Genomic DNA, 17327 nt, shown 5'->3' on the forward strand with positions numbered 1-17327 from the left:
GCCTTTCCCTTCTCCAGGGGATCTTCCCAACCCAGGGATCGAACCCAGGTCTCCCACATTGCAGGCAGATTCTTTACCAGCTGAGTCACAAGGAAAGCCCTATTACCCTTAAGGCCACTATTTTCTCTCTTTTATTAGACTGTATAATGGAAAGCTGAGCAAGCTTGGCTGTCAGGCAAGCTTTTCTTTTGATGGGTTGTCATTAGGATGACCAAGCACAGTGAATCCATCAACTGTAATATTAGTGCTAGGGGACGTCCCTCGTGGTCCAGTGGTTAAGATGCCACATTTCCACTGCAGGAGGTATTGGTTCAATCCCTGGTTGCGGAACTAAGATTCCCACATGCCACACACAGTGGCCAAAAAAATAAATAAAATAAAATGATCAGTGCTTGTGTTCTGATTGAAGGTGTCTGACTCTTTGGGACGACATGGACTGTAGCCCACCAGGCTCCTCTGTCCATGGGATTCTCCAGGCAAGAATAAGGAGTGGGTTGCCATTTCCCCCTCCAGGGAATCTTTCCAACCCAGGGACTGAATACGGGTCTCCTGCTCGACAGGTGGATTCTTTACTATTGTGCCACCTGGGCAACCTTCTGACTGAAGGAGGAGTCTCTAAATCTTGGGTCTCGTCATTTACACAATTGCCTGTTTGAGAAAACTCTGGGTTTCTTTGCACAAACATTGCTCTCCGGGAGGTAGTGGAATCAGTGGCAAACCCCAGCCACTAAAAATGGAACAAGGACTGTTGTCCTCAGAGGACCACAGAGGGGATGGGAATTCCATCCAGGAGAGGGACTCTCTAAGGAGTGCTGCTGAAATGGCACAAGACTGGGCTCTGAGTGAGCATCTTCTTCTGTTTTTCAAGATGCCCCTCCCACTTGGCACAGAACAGCAAGGTCTGAGACCCGATGTGGCAGTGCCACCCGTGATGGGACCCACTGCTCCAGCTCCCGTCTCTATGAGCAAGGACTTGTTCCTTAAGGAATGTGCCTCCTCTATGGGGCCTGAATGACAGGATGGGTAAAGCTGGCTTCATGAATGTAGCTCTCTTCCTGTAGTTCAGTGATTCTTTTATTATTATTATTTATTTGAGAGGCTGCATCGGGTCTTAGGGCTTCCCTGGTGGTTCAGTGTTAAAGAGCCCGCTTGCATTGCAGGAGATGCAGGTTCAATCTCTGGGTCAGGAAGATGCCCTGGAGGAGGGCATGGCTACCCACTCCAGTACTCTTGCCTGGAGAATCCCATGGATAGAGGAGCCTGGCGGGCTTCAGTCCATGGGGTTGCAAAGAGTTGGACAAGACTGAGCGGCTGAACAACAAACTTCATATGTTGAAATCTAATCCTCAAGGTAATGAAGGGCTTCGGGAGGTGAGTAAGTCACAAAAGAGAAGCCCTCATGAAGAGAATTAGGGCTCTTATGAGAGAGACCCCAGAGAGCTCTCTTGCCCCTTCTGCCCTGTGAGAATACAAGAAGACAACTATCTAGGAACCAGGAAGCAGGCTCTCATCAGACACCAAATCTTCCAGTGCCTTGATCTTGGGCTTCCCAGCCTCCAAAACTGTGAGAAGTAAATGTCTGTTGCGTAAGCCACCTGGTCATCAGTATTTTTGTTATAGTAGTGCAAACAGACTGACAGTACTTCTATTCCCAACTTTCTATTTACATTTTGTTTATTTGTTTTCTCATAGGGAAAATGGAAGGCATGGGTTAACTGATTTGTAAAAAGCTCCCAAACTCAAGGGCTCGATAGATGTCTATGAAGTGACAGGCATAATAAATATTCTTGCCCCCGTCCTTATCTAACTTTTCATCCTTCAGGTCGTGGCTTGGGAGTTAGTTCCTTCCAGCCTGCAGGGTGGGCTAGGAGACCCCTCTCTGTGTTCCCATGGTGCCTTACTCTACCCTATTATATATCAGTCTCCTCCCTGTAGAATATAATTATCTGTAAGTTAATTTGTGGGTTCCCTGCTAGTCTGCAAACTCTGGGGGAACTGAGACCAATCTTTAAGACTGTATCCTCGGCTCTGACTTCCAGCAGGAGCTCAATGATACATGAAATGATACTGTGAATGAATGATTTCTGATACTGCAATCCTTCGGTCACTGAACTGGTAATGATAGATGTTCTCAGACATCTATTCAGGGAACATGCTGAAACAGTCTTTGTTCTTCTGCCTGCCTTTAGAGATAGTCTTTGGACATACGTACCACGAGTATACACCTAATGAATCATATTACCACATTGTTTAAAAGGGAAAACTTGAAAAAAATTTTCTATTTTTATGCTCAGAGAAACCACACTATTATACTCGGCTCACTTCTCATGAATAAAATAGAAGATCCTCTGCCTTCTCATCTGAGCTCTTCAAATTAATCTAAGGTCTGATTGTCCCAAAGCATTACTAATTGTATAGCAACATCATTTATATCACAAAATTGGAAACGACATACATATCCTGTCGCGGAGTGATGGTTAAATAAACTCTGACACTCAGTGAGCCCATGCAGCCTTTGATAATGGTGCCTAACATAATCTGAAGTTAAAAGGCAAGACATAAAATTACATAAGCAGTATGACTTTCATCATGTAAAAATATGTCAAATGTATGCATAAATGTAGAAGATATTATAGAATCTAAACTGCGGTTGTGTTTACGTGTTAGAACGGTGGGTGATTTTCTTTCTACTTCTCCGAATTCTGCAGATTGTTCTATTTTACCCTCATGATAAAAAAATTAGAATCAAGAAGTCATTTAATTGCAAGCATCTTATTATTTTCTGCTATAAAACTTTTGGCTATCGATAACTTGTTGCATCCGCCTGAAAGAACTGTATGGAGGAGACAAAGAACAGCCTGTGATGAAGCCAACAGAAGCAAAGGTTCGCAGACTTCCCTGGTGGTCCTGTGATTAAGAATCCTCCTTCTAATGCTGGGGACAAAATGTCTGATCCCTGGTTGGGGAACTAAGGTCGTCCCACATGCTGGCAACTAATCTCAGGCATCACAATTCCTGAGCCCACCACAGCAAAGACCCAGCACACCTTAAAAAAAAGAAAGCAGGGGGTGGACTGGAGTAGCTCCTGCCTAGGGCGTGAGTCATCATGAATCTATACTATGTGCCAGGCATTTCCCATCCTTTTTGTTTTCATTATGTCCTCACAAAAGCTGTAAGAGACAGGTACTACTGTTACCCCCATCTTACAGCCAAAACTGAGCCCTGAGAGCAGTCAACTCTTTTGCAAGGCTGTGGAGGTGCTCAAGTGCAGGCCTGTGCAATCTCTCTTCCACCCTCCCTTTTCTCACCACCATCTTCGATGTGAGAAGAGAGGCTAAGGATCAAAGGGGCACATTTCTAAGCCATACTTCCTCTCACGCAAGGAACTTTGCGTCAAAGGTACAGACTCCATTTCCATTATCAGGAGATTCTGTTTGAGAGAACGCTTCAAATGATTCCTGCCTGTCAGTGGAGATGGTATCCAGGGACCATGTGTCCACCATACCAACTCAAGGATCTCACTAGAATGCCGTCCTCAAATCATCTCTCTGTGCACATAAATCCATTGTTTTGGGGGCAAGGAATCTATTTATAAGTGCTCTCATCGTGGCCAACTCTGCTGATTTAAACCAACATGAGCTTCCCTGGTGGCTCAGATGGTAAAGAATCTGCCTACAGTGCCTGAGACCTTGGTTCGATCTCTGGGTCAGGTAGATCCCCTGGAGAGGGCAATGGCAACCCACTCCAGTATTCTGGAGAATCCCATGCACAGAGGAGCCTGGTGGGCTGCAGTCCACAGGGGCGCAGAGAGTCGGACATGACGGAGCAACTAACATGAACACATTGTTGCCAACTCTGCAGATCTCCAAGCCGGCTTCCTAGTGGAAATGTGAACCTTGGATGCTCCCCACTTGCCGCACAGTGACAGGCAGGCTATCACCGGCAGGTTGCTGAAAGGAGATTCACCCTGTAAACGCTGATGGGCTGAAACCGCTCAGCTGACACCGTGCGTGCACACAAGCACTCTGAGGCTCTTTGTTACCCGGGCATGTTTTCTCTGCACAGAAACCTTCCGGTGTTACCATTTCCAGGAGTGGGGGAGGGGAGAATTCCCGGAGCACACAGCAGGGGACCTCGAGGGAGGCCAGTCCCGCTGGAGTCCAGTGTGTCACTAAAATAAAGCAAATCCTCTCTGCCCTCCTCGCCAGCCCAGGAAAACATGGACGAGCGAGTGAGGAAAACAACAGAAACATTCCATGAAATCAGTCACGCAGATGGGTCGGAAAGAAACGACAAGTGGGCTTACAGGAACTCCATTTCAAAATCAAGGTCAAATTCAAAACAAATGTGTGAACAGAGAAAAACATCATGATCAAAAGGGAATGAATCAACAGAGAGCGACCCTAAGAAGATCCAATCTGCAGGGGAACTGCCTGGGGATATTATTACACCCCACTGGGCTCTGACTCTGGGTCCTGTCCCTCAGGGACATCAATGGTGATTGCTCACTTACTTTCTCTGGAACCGGACCACAGGGTCAGCCAGCAAGTCGGTGACGTCAAGCTTCCTCCCCTTCTCAATGACGTCCCGATGCTTGCGGACAAACAGCCAGCCGATGTGGGAGAAGAAGAAGCCCCGGCGGGCATTGTGTGGGTCAGCGTCCGTCTCCGAGTACTTGTGATGGACTCGGTGGTCCCTCGACCACTCGAAGATGTCATTCTGCAGGGAGAAGGCAGACCTGAGTGAAGGGATCAAGCACCCCGGTGTTTCCTGAAAGTTCCCCAATTTCCCCCACCCCCTGCCTACTCCCACCCCCACTTCCATCCTCACCACTGGCAGACTTGCTCCCATCCTCAGCTCACAGTCTCTCAACCTCAAGTTCAATCCCCGGGGGTTGGTTTGGGGTGGTTTTCACCCAAACAGAAACACATCCTCACTTAGTAGGCATCTTAGCTCATCCTTGCATGTGTGCTAAGTCACTTCAGTCATGTTTAAACTCTGTGAGACCTTATGGACTGCAGCCCGCCAGGCTCCTCTGTGCGTGGGATTCTCCAGGCAAGAATACTGGAGTGGGTTGCCATGCCCTCCTCCAGGGGATCTTCTCCACCCAGGGACTGAACCCAGGTTTCCTGCATTGCAGGCAGATTCTTTATTGACTGAGCCACGAGGGAATTAGGATGTGCCCACTGTAGGAGGTTCCGGCTTGTTGAGTGAACTAGTAAGGAAGCCAGAAGAAAGTTCTGGTGGGGACTACTGAAGCCCACTGGGAGATCATTCATGTCCAGAAAAGAGACATTCATCCTCAAGGAAAGGGGCAACCCTGAGTATAGAAGGGGATTAGTTCTTGGCCTGACTCTCTCTGTCCTTCGTCCTTCTCTTCAATGGGCTTCCTGCCCAACACACCAGAGAAGAGGAAGTCAGTAAGTAAAAACCCAAAGAGCTGCTTGACCAAATCTCTGCAAAATGCCAAGGCACAAATAATATTGTCTGAGGACTGCTCTAACAGTGTGTCACAGACAGGAAGGAGGGGACTTGGCTCTTTGAGGAATCTGGTCTGCTTGGCAGCATCCCATGTGGAGAGGCAGGCGGCACTCACTGGAATCCCAAGAGAGACTCTGGTGCCCAGAGAAGCAGACACGTCGGAGTCCAGCAGATTCTGCCAAACCCACAGATGGGGCGGGGCTCAGGCACACATGGGGGATCAGCTGTTGACCTCATGATGGGAGACAGTGTCAGGGTCCGGAGGTCGTAGGTGAGCTATCTGAGGAAGTATTTCAGCTGAAACTGTTAATGAAACAGCTATAGCCATGGGCCAGAGAGATCTATAAATTTTTTCAGCTTATACTCTGTTTTGCTTTTATTTGATAATGCTTTCAAAACTTTGAGAATGGCAAATTAAGTCAGGAAGTAGCATTTTTGATAGGAAAATTGCAGCTGACCCTCGAACAACATGGGTTTGAATTGCACAGGTCCACTTATACACAGATATCTTTCAATAGGAAATGCTATAGTACTTCATGGTTTGAGGTTGGTTGACTCTGAGGATGTAAAGGAACCACAGATAGGAAAAGGCAACGAAAAATTATAGGTGGCTTAACATCTGAGTTGTTCAGGGGTCAACTATAATCTGAAAATAAAAATAAATGTATATCGTGTATAAGCCTTTTAAAAAGAGGTAATAATGTTTTATACTGTATTATTCAGTACTGAGTCATGCTTTCATTAGGAATCTGTCATTGCACAGATATTGGTTTCTTCCTAATGATGAGAAGAGAGAGAACTGCTTTATTCTCAAAGTTTTAACAGTTCTTTTAATCAGAAAAGGATTTATGGAGTTTTGTATGTGTGTGTGTCTCTGGCTTACCCAGTGCTGGTGGAAGGTGATTCAATCTTGTTTAACTTATAACTTTAAAAATTTGCTTAACACTTTGGTAATGGGACAAAGAGGGAAAGTAGAAAGACCTTAAGAAGGATATGCTCAGCTTTGAATACAAATAGGAAAAAAAGGTGCTTAGAAGTCTGTGTAAGGTGAAAATTATAGCTTGGCTTACTGTGATAAGAAAGAGGTCTTTAAATTTTACCAGTGTGTTGAAACACAGTGGTTGGAAAGAGTGAAAGCATTCATTACTTATAATCACAGAATCGAGTCAGGAAGGAATTGCAAATGTCAAGATCACTGCAGCCTGGGGAATAATTTATTACTTTTTCATCCAATGTATTGCTTTTATTGCAAACCCATCTGAACATAGGAAGAAGGGGGAACACTCTGTCCCCAGTTCATAGATGGCAAAATTAAGGCTTAGAAGATATGTATTCAAGTTCATCTAGTAAGTTTAATCACGGAACAAAGATGGAGCTCTTACCGTTCTTAGTTCACATTCATTTCAACAAGATATTTCCCTTATCCTTCAAGTTCAGGGGAGAGGGAATCTTTGAAAGAGAAGTCTCATTTTTCTTGTTAAAAGGTTATGTTGACTCTTGAATTTATTAAAATGCAATTTTATAAAAACTAAGTGGAGAGCTCTAAAGGGCTAGAAACATTATTCTTATAAAATTAAGCATGATATAACAACAACAAAAGAGTGAAAATGAGGACAAGTTGCAGCAGAGATGTTTCTTTAATTTCTCTCACCTTGGAGACCTTCCCTACAGAAGCTACTCTGAGTGAAGCAATGGAATGAAGCAAGGATTTTGGCCACATTCCAAATAATTGAGCATACAATCGAGCCCAAATACTTTATGATGTACTTTGAAAAATCTTTTATTTATTTTTTACTCTAAAATTGAGTCCAATGAAAAAGTGACTCAAAGAACAAGACATAAGCCAACAATAGGACAGAAAGGAAGCAAGAGTCACACGCTAATCCCTAGGGTTTTTTTCTTCCTACTTCTCTGCATTTTGTTTCCACACTTCAGGTTGGGTGTGGAAGCCAATATGGGAACAGCATTCGTGTTTGATGAAAAGGTGTGTGCACCAAGGGTGTGTCTGGTACAATTAATAAGTAAGGAAGTGAAAGCGGAGGGCTGATAAGAGATGGCAGCCTTCCGTCAATGAACTGTCCGTCAAGCCTGCATATTCCGTCTGCCCATTCTCTGTGTGCACATTTCAGCAGAAACATGATGTTGACTCCAGCAGCAATTTCTGAAGTCGAAATACATACACTTTCTCACCAATCAATTAAAAATGATGCAACTTAGAGCTTGTACTCCTGGTCGGTTCTGGTAGATTACGGTCTTAGTACCCCATTACCTTCAAAAGTGGGCATTCACCACGTGTTTACTGATCATTCCTGACAGAGGAAAAGATTGAAGGCAGGAGGAGAGGGAAGACAGAGGATGAGATGGTTGGATGGCATCACCGACTCGACGGACATGAGTTTTGAGCAAGCTCCGGGAGTTGGTTATGGACAGGAAAGCCTGGCATGCTGCAGTCCATGGGGTCGCCAAGAGTCGGATATGACTGAGCGACTGACCTGAACCCGACAGAGGATTGGTGGTGGTGAAGGGGGCTACATTAGTTCTAAGAGCGCTGGCTGTAACTGAGGCACAGGTGGGCGTAGGGCGGGAGGAGTGGGAGAGGAAGAGAGCCTATCAGGAGTGCATCCCTCGGTGGCGGGTTTATTATCTGAGGGTCTGTACGGGGTCCTACTCTGTGCTGTCCACGACACATACAGTGCAAGCCACACGTGTGACTTGCATTTCCCTAGTAACTGCACTAAAACAGTGAAATTAGACCAGTGAAATCAATTTTACTCATATATCTTTACTAAACAGACTACATCCAAAATGTCATTCAATATATTATTAGCATAAAATCATTAACGAAATATTTCCCAGGACTTTTTTCTGGACCAGTTCTTCGAAACTGGGTATTTTACACTTCCAGCATACCTCAGTTTGGACCATCCACATTTCTAGTGTTACACACTTCAGCTGCCACGTGTGGCTGGTGCTGACCATATTGGACAGGGCAGGTTTAACCCATGACTTGGGCTCTTTTCTATATGTGTTATACTTTTAAAGATTTTTAAAAAGTCAAAGTTGCTTATGGATGACAGTGAGAAACTGGCATAAATCAAATGAAAGGCGAATGCACTGCACATATCAGACGTACTAAAATGGTGCGATTTGTTTTCTGGAGTTTATCTCAGGGAAATAATCACGGCTGTGTGCAAATGCTTAATCACAAAGATGTTCACTGAACTTGGAAAAACCCTGATTTTCCACATAACAGGATTTTACTTACTACCTTGTGATACATTCATTAATTGAATACTATTTGTGTGTGTGTCCATAGAAATTTTCTGGAGAGAAACATGAAGTACACAGTCTTAGGGTTACAGGAAGGAAGGAAGACTGGAAGGTAGGAGAAATACTTTCTATTCTATACTCAGAAATTTTTAACAAGAGCATCTGTTGGTTTTGTATTTCAAACTAGCAAAAAGGGACTTCCCTGGTGGTCCAGTGGTTAAGACTTCACCTTCTAATGCAGGGGGTGTGGGTTTGATCCCTGGCAGGTGAACTAAGAATCCCCATGCCTCAGGGCCAAAAATAAAAACCCAAACATAAAATAGAAGCAATATTGTAACAAATTCAATAAAGACTTTAAAAATGGTCCACACCAAAAAAATCTTTTTAAAAAACTGACAAAAAAAAAAAGGATACTGCAGTATTGACATGGAGAGGTGAGCTGGAAAGTCGTTAAGTGAAAGACAAAGTACGTGATAGAGTGATGAATGCATTGGGCTTCCCTGGTGGCTCACAGGTAAAGAATCCACCTACCAGTGCAGGAGATGCAGGAGACACGGGTTTGGCCCCCGGGTCAGGAAGATCCCCTGCAGGAGGAAATGGTGCCCCACTCCAGTGTTCTTGCCTAGAGAATCCCATGGACAGAGGAGCTGGGTGGGCTGCAGTCCATAGGGTCGCAAAGAGTCAGACACGAAAGAGCGTGAACGCAGGAATGAATGGATTCTTGATAAAAATATGTATTTAAGCGTAGAAAAACATTAAAGTATATGTCAATCTATTTATAGCTGTTCTCCCTAGAAAGTGGGGCAGTGGATGACTTTTAACTTTTTTCTTTGTTTGTTGTATTTTCTACATTTTTAAAATAATCAAGTTTTTCTTCTGTAATATGAGGGTAACAAAGTATTTTTAAGTTTCTATATGCCTGAATCAAAACAATCAGCTTCTGCCACCAGCCCCATGTTAGGAAAAAATGATGAGGCAGTAATACTCACCTAGCAAGGCAGTCAGTGATGCATCTTTATACCACGCTTCTTTGATCTCTATTCTTATGAGCACTGATCAACCTATCCCAACTCAAGTACAGGGACAGTGCCCTCGCTGAAACCCACCCTGGGTCCTGTACCTTTATCACGTCACTCCATCATAGATAATGTCCCTAACCGGGTCCCTGCTGAGACTGTAGAAATGGAAATTGATCCTGTGATCAATTATGTGATATTAGTCCATAAGCTCAGCCTTTGCGTGTTCTCTGGGACTTGAATAATCAATCTCAAAAGCTCCACTGAAGCAGATTAGGAAGAACCTGCTGAATCAGAACTACTTTTCTCCCAATCTCCTTTTATATTGAAAATAAATTCTTGAGTCTAATCCTCTAAATGGCAGTAGGGGAACCTGTCTTTTAAGGCTCACCTCATTTGCTCTGGGTAATAAGATGAAGGCCAAGTGTGAACAGCACTGGGCTTGGCCCAGTCAACAGATCTAAGACCAGAATCATTTTTTTTAACTTTTCATTTTGTATGGGAGTACAGTCGATGAACAGTGTGATAGTTTCAGGTGGACAGCAAAGGGACTTAGCCATACATATACACGTATCCATTCTCCCCCAAACTCCACCACCCCCGCCATCCAGGCGGCCACATAACATTGAGCAGAGTTCCTTGCTGAGACTGGCATCACTGGCTGCCTTTCCCCTAGAGGTACTGCAAACAGATGCTTGCTTTTGACCAGACACCCGTGTGGCTGTTCCATCCCCTAATTCAATTGTGCAGCTGCTTACAATTCCAAAAGGGAACGTCTACCAGGTGGTCTCAAAACACACCCCCAGGTAATTCCAACTTGTATTCGTAATACACCTTCGTTTCCAGTCAGCAGTGAAAAAGAAACCAGGGCCAACATGTCAGCTTTGAACTGGCAAGTTTTAGATTAGAGTGTGTGTGTATGTGAGTCTTTTGTGAGTAACGGCATCCTGTCTGAGAAAGGAGTCATTTTATCAAGGGGGTCAAACAGGGAAAGACGCTGTGGCCGCCACTCTTCAGGGACCCGAAGGCTCATTCGAAACAGACTTTATCTCTGTCTCCAAGTCTGAATCTCATCTCCCCCAGTTCAGATGACAACACTGCGCTATTCAAACAGTGAAGGACGTTCGGTGCTTTCCCCACAGTTGATACCGGGTCAGTATTGATTTCCCTCCAGATAACACTGACAATCTGTAAGAAGGGCCCAGAAAGTCCCCAAGAAGGCCTGGCATCAGCCTTCACCACCTGGCAAATGGCAGCTTCGACAGAACAAGTCCCCACCTGCCATCTGGCCCTCACGTAAGCCTGGGGAAGTTTCAGAAGCCGGTGAACGTTGAAAAACCAGTTTTAGCATTTAAAAAGTGTTTGCTGACAGAACGTAAAGACTGCAGGGGTGAGTCATGTTTTCTTTTATTCCTCCAGTACTTAAATTCTTACACAAAGAATATATTTGTGTAAGACATATTTTTAAGACACATTTTTAAGATGGCTTGGGCGGTCCTCTTGGTAGACTTCTCTGGTAGCTCAATGGTAAAGAACTCGCCTGCCATCAAGGTGACATCAGAGACGTGGGTTCCATCCCTGGGTTGGGAAGATCCCCTGGAGGGGGCATGGAAACCCACTCCAGTATTCTTGGCTAGAGAATCCCATGGACAGAGAAGCCTGGTGGGCTACAGTCCATGCGGTCGCAAAGAGTCAGACTTAGCACCAGCACCTTGGTACACTCGTTTGCCTTCTGTGAATCTTTCCAGTTTGGGTTTTGGATGATTTTGGTCTGTGAGGTGACCACTGTTCAGTCTCCTAACCTAGATCTCTCTCACTCAATGAGTCAAAACTTCAGGGAAGAAAGGACCTGGAAAACAATGACAGTCCAGTCACCACAGATACACCTCACTCCCAGATCTCGGTTTTTAAATACTTTCCCCACTGAAAAGGAATCAGAACTCTTCGGTGTAATGGCTGGTGCCAGGACAAAGGCAGGAAAAGCACAAGAGGAACTTGGTATATTTTGTTACAGGAGAAAGTAAGGAATTGCTCCAAAATACGATGGGGACCTGTCAAAAGGACCCAGGAGCCCATCTGCAGTGCTCCCATTGAACACACTGGGGTACTCTGATGAATAATGTGGGTGCGTTAAGATGAATACTAACAGGAATGGATTAATAAAATAAGAACCCATGAACCCACAATAAATAATTAAGAAGTAAAATGTCAACCAACAAATGTAGAAAAAATAATGGAGCTAGAAAAATCACCATTTTGCAGGTGCCTTGGCAATAACTGATTCAGGCAAGACTCACCAAGGTGTGCTAAAATTACTAAAATCAAAAGGTTGATTAAAATAAAAAACATATTACATCGGCTCATAGGATCTCAGCATAAATTACTCATTAATTACCAATGGAAACATAGTAATCTTACCTTGGAGAAACAGGGTGGACACTACCTTAGCTAAGCGATTTATGTTCATACCATGAATAATATGACAAAGTGATATAATGGGCCTCTTGTCTGATGCTAGGACACAAGATCATTAATGTAGCATTCCTGCCCCAAGTGCCCAATCTGAGTGAAGTTATGAGGAAACTTGAGCAAACCAAAAATGAGGAGTATTCTGCAAAATAATTAGCCTGCATACTTCAAAAATGTCTACCTTCAAAGACCAAGGAACTATTCCAAATAAAAGGGACTAAAGGGACAGGTCAACTCACTGTTATGCAGGATCTTGAGCTGGTTCCTGGGCTAGGACCCTGGATACAGTACTGTATCAACATTAAATTCCCTGGCGTTGGTACAAGCATTGTGTCACTGTGAAATGTCTTTCCCATTAGGAAATGCACACTGAAGTGTTTAGGGATGAAGAGGCATGAAGTTGATAGCTTATTTGCAAAGGATTCATGAAAAAATAACACAAAAGAATGCATACTCTACACACAAAGAAAGAATAATAAAGCAAATGAAGCAACATATTAACAATGAGTGAATCTGGGTGACAGGTACACAGGAGTCCTTCATAATGTTTTTGCAACTTTTTTGTCAGTTTGAAATTATTTCAAAATAAAAAGTTAAACCTAAAAAGAAAAAATGTCAAGGGCATCTTTCTTAAAAACCTGTTTCCCCCGTTCACTCCATTCCTACTCCACCACCCTTGTTCCGACTTCCATCAGTTTACCTGGGCTCCTGGAAGGGCCCCCTGCCTCTAGTCCTTTCCCTTCCACAATACATTTGATAAACTGTGATCACACTTCACATACTCATTCTCCCCAAATATCTATCATTCTCTTGCTTCTGATTTGACAACTTCACCATATCACTTTTCTCATCAAGCCTAAACACTTCTTCTTCTTAGCAATCAAATAGCTTCAACTGGCCTGATTATTATCTTTCCCACTTTCCCACTTGCTTTAGTTTGATAAATATTTACTGAATGTTGGTATGTGCTAGAAGATAAAGAAGGAACAAGACAATCAAGGCTGTGTCATCAAGGAGTTTACATTTTATGGAGGCATAAACATAAATCAAATCATTTCAGATTGGAATTAGTCCCATGAAGCAGATAAGTATGGGGAGATAAAAGGATGACATTGAGACAGGCAAAGGCTTTCTAATCAGATAATCTTGTTGTTGTTGTTCAGTCGCCCAGTGGTGTCCGACTCTTTGCGACCCCATGGACTGCAGCTTGCCAGGCCTCCCTGTCCCTCACCATCTCCCAAAGTTTGCCCAAGTTCATGTCCATTGTACTGGACATATATTCTTAGGCTGGGGGAGATAGGGCAGGACTGAAACAGGGAAGAAGGAATTGTCTCAGGGAGAGGAAAGGAGTTGGCACAGTCCAGGAGTTAAGAGAAGACCAGCATGTCTGGTGGGTGGAGTGCAAGAGTGGTGTAAGATGAGATCTGAGAAGTATTGTGATACAATAAAGATATACCTGTCCCCAGTGGTTCCTGGCAGAGAGCTTCAAAATCTGTTGGAATTTCCTAAATGATAGAAGTGACTTTACTGCATTAATTAGATGACTCAGTACAGACCACTGGATAGCTTCAGGATTGGGGCTGGTCACCAGAAAGATCAAACATATGATTAGAGTGCTGGCACTTTGGGAGGAGAAGGGGACTGGAGATCGAGCTTGGTAACATGGCCAAGGATTTAATCAACCCAGCCTTTGTAATGAAACTCCAGTAAAAGCTCTGGATGCTGAGGTTCAGAGGAACTCCCTGGCTGGTGAACCCACAGATAGGCAGGCAAAGTGAGGCCCCTGACTTCATGGGGAGAGGCGAGGAAGCTCTGCATGAGGAATCCTCCCAGACCTCCCACTGTGTGTCTATTCCATTTGGTTGGTTCTGATTTGTACCCTTTATAATAAAACTGTAAGAGTAAGTATAGCGCTTTCTCTAGTTCTGTGAGTTGTTCTAGCAAATTATTAAACTGAGGGAATTGTGGGAACTCCTGAATCTGTAGGTATGAGGGGCCTGGAGACTCCTGCTTGTGGCTGGCATATGAAGTAGGGGTGCCCATACGGAGGGGCTTTCCCTTGCGTTGTTTTTTGAATAAGTTACTAAGTCGTGTCTGACCCTTTGTGACCCCACAGACTTCAGTACATCAGGCTTCCCTGTCCTTCACTATCTCCCAGAGTTTGCTCAAACTCACGTCCATTGAGTTGGTGATGCCATCCAACCATCTCATCCTCTGCCCCCGCTTCTCCTCCTGCCCTCGATCTTTCCCAGCATCAAGGTCTTTTCCAATGAGTCAGCTCTTTGCATCAGATGGCCAAAGTATTGGGGCTTCAGTTTTAGCATCAGTCCCTCCAATGAATACTCAGGATTGATTTTTTTAGGATTGACTGGTTTGATCCCCTTGCTGTTCAAGGGACTCTCAAGAGTCTTCTCCAGCACTACAATTCAAAAGCATCAACTCTTTGGTGCTCAGCCTTCTTTAAGGTCCAGCTCTCACCATACACGACTACTGGAAAAACCATAGCTTCGACTAGACGGACCTTTGCCAGCAAAGTGGTGTCTTTCCTTGTGTATCTGAAGCCAATGTGAGTGGTTAATTAGAATCATATTGAAGTGCACCCACATGGCGTGGAAAAAGCACTGGTATGTAATAGCCTGACCGTACCAGGCTATCTATGTCATGATAACAAGGTTGGATTTCACTTCAAAGGGACCGCTCAGTCACTCAAATATTTTCTTTTCTTGTTAGAGAGTGGTTTGATTTTCAGTAAGTTCTGTGTGGCTGTGGTATGGAGAAGGGCAACTGCTGGAGGAGGAAGACACGTGTGTGGGGTTTTTGCAGTAGTCCAGGCTGAGACTAGAGAGTGGCAAAAATGAGAAGCATGCAGATACAACTGTGCAGCAGAACCTAAAGAGATGGGCTAAAATATTGGGTGAGGGATGATTGGGGAGCTAGAGAAATCATGGAAGACATCCAGATTTCTGACGGGCAAAACTAGGAGAGAAGTGGTTTCGGGGAGAGGATGGAGTAACAACTTTGATTCAAGGCACACTGGTTTTAAGATGCCTCAGACACATCTGGTGAGAGATGCCATACAGTCTGGTGAGAGATGCCGTGCATCTGCAATGCGCCACGCCAGTTTTTTCGCCAATCAGACCGATGTTCTACTACTCAGGGACTCGACGCAGTATGTCACAATCATTTCTCTCTCTCAGTGCTATGCTGTGCTAGGTCACTTCTGTCATGTCAGACTCTGTGACGCTATGGTCAGCAGCCTGCCAGGCTCCTGAGTCCTGGAAGTTTTCCAGGCAAAAATACTAGAGTGGGTTGCCATGCCCTTCTCCAGGGGATCTTCCCAAAGTGAGTGAAGTGAAAGTCTCTCAGTTGTGCCTGACTCTTTTCAATCCCATGGACAAGCCCATGGAATTCTCCAGGCCAGAATACTGGACTGGGTACCTTTCCCTTCTCCAGGGGATCTTCCCAACCCAGAGATTGAACCCAGATCTCCCACATTGCAGGCAGATTCTTTACCAGCTGAGCCACAAGAGAAGCCCAACCCAGGGATCAAATCTACCTCTCTTATATCTCCCTTTGAAAGTTAGGTTCTTTACCACTAGCACCACCTGAGAAGTCCTTCTCTCTGCTGCTGCTGCTGCTGCTAGGTTGCTTCAATCGTGTCTGACCCTGTGTGATCCCACAGACGGCAGCCCACCAGGCTCTCCCGTCCCTGGGATTCTCCAGACAAGAACACTGGAGTGGGTTGCCATTTCCTTCTCCAATGCATGAAAGTGAAAAGTGAAAGTGAAGTCGATCAGTCGTGTCCGACTCTTCGCAACCCCATGGACTACAGCCCACCAGGCTCCTCTGTCCATGGGATTTTCCAGGCAAGAGTACTGGAGTGGGGTGCCCTTGTTGCTCAAATGTTTCCCTATCTTCCCCTTCTTCCTTGCCAATGCAAATCCTTTTCACCTTTTGAGTTTTCAGCTCAAAAATTTCCTTCTGCATTAGGCTTTATCCTAATACCCTAACCCATACTTCTATTTTTGCAGCCCTAAGAGTCAGTTTGAAGCTTTCAAGCAATTTAATGCCACATCATCTGGATAGAGTCCTTCTTCATTATACATGAATCTAGCCTGCTCTAGCAGATCATAAGTTTCTCATGACAAGGGCCATTTCATTTTCATAGCCTGTGTTCTTCACCAGCGCATAATGGTTTATGCACCTTTAAATTCAAAGAGAATTAACTAGCAGATTTACATAAAAAGCTCTAAAGAATAAATAGGAGAAGATAAAGGGTAATCAAATGTGTTTGCCTTGCAAAAGAGTTTTTAAAAGGCGAAAAATTTCCTCCGGCATATGAAACTATAAATTTTACTGTTAATTAAAATTCTTGATTCAATGACTTCTGTAGCTATTGTACCTCTGGAGCTTAATAAAGCATATAAAACAGCATCCTTGAAACATTCCTGTGACAAGAGCTCTGGTTGGCACTGGAAGGAACTAGAACAGTATGATTGAAAAGCCTGAACTTTAATAAACAAGAACCAGAGATGAAAAACAGCTCAGAGTCTATGGGGATCGGGTGGGGGATGCAGCTAAAGGAAGGCTCCAAAGTAGCTGTTAGCTCTAGCTTTATTTAGCATCTTCATTAATGACTAGGAACAAGCCGTACACATTTAATAACATTTTTGGTTGGTGCCAAATTAGGGGGTGCTGCAGACATCATTGAGGGACAGAGAAATAACACAGATGGATCTAAAGAGGTTAGAAATAGGAAGAGAAATTATCACAATGAGATTTGATTTAGGCAAAATGCAAATGAAGGCAGCTGGGAGAGAAATCATCCAAAATGCAAAATAATCAGTGGGTTGGGAAACCTAGAAAGCAGCAACAGAAGAGCGTCTGGCAGGAGAGCAGTGGAATGAAGAATGAGCGGTGACAACCTGGTGGCTCCGCCCCAACGCTTGGTGGCAGGTACAGAGAGAAAAGGCTTGTAAGGGACTTGCACCATGACACAGTCTCCTTCAACGCCCACCAGCATTTTTTGGAGAAAATGTGGAAAAAATAAACAAAAATAAGTATGATATTTGGCCCTTCATTTTTCAGTTG

The 17327-nt window shown here is 44.3% G+C and overlaps 1 protein-coding gene across 1 annotated transcript in view; it reads right to left on the bottom strand.

Moving 5' to 3' along the window:
- Window positions 1-17327, bottom strand: part of SCD5 (stearoyl-CoA desaturase 5) — a 175658-nt gene that overhangs the window by 41046 nt on the left and 117285 nt on the right. Inside the window, exon 3 of the mRNA XM_061420612.1 lies at window positions 4514-4719. Coding sequence (XP_061276596.1) covers window positions 4514-4719 — 206 coding nt within the window. The remainder of the gene's footprint in view (window positions 1-4513; window positions 4720-17327) is intronic.

This window comes from Bos javanicus, chromosome 6 (genome assembly GCF_032452875.1).
Source record: "Bos javanicus breed banteng chromosome 6, ARS-OSU_banteng_1.0, whole genome shotgun sequence".
Classification (NCBI taxonomy): Eukaryota; Metazoa; Chordata; class Mammalia; order Artiodactyla; family Bovidae; genus Bos; species Bos javanicus.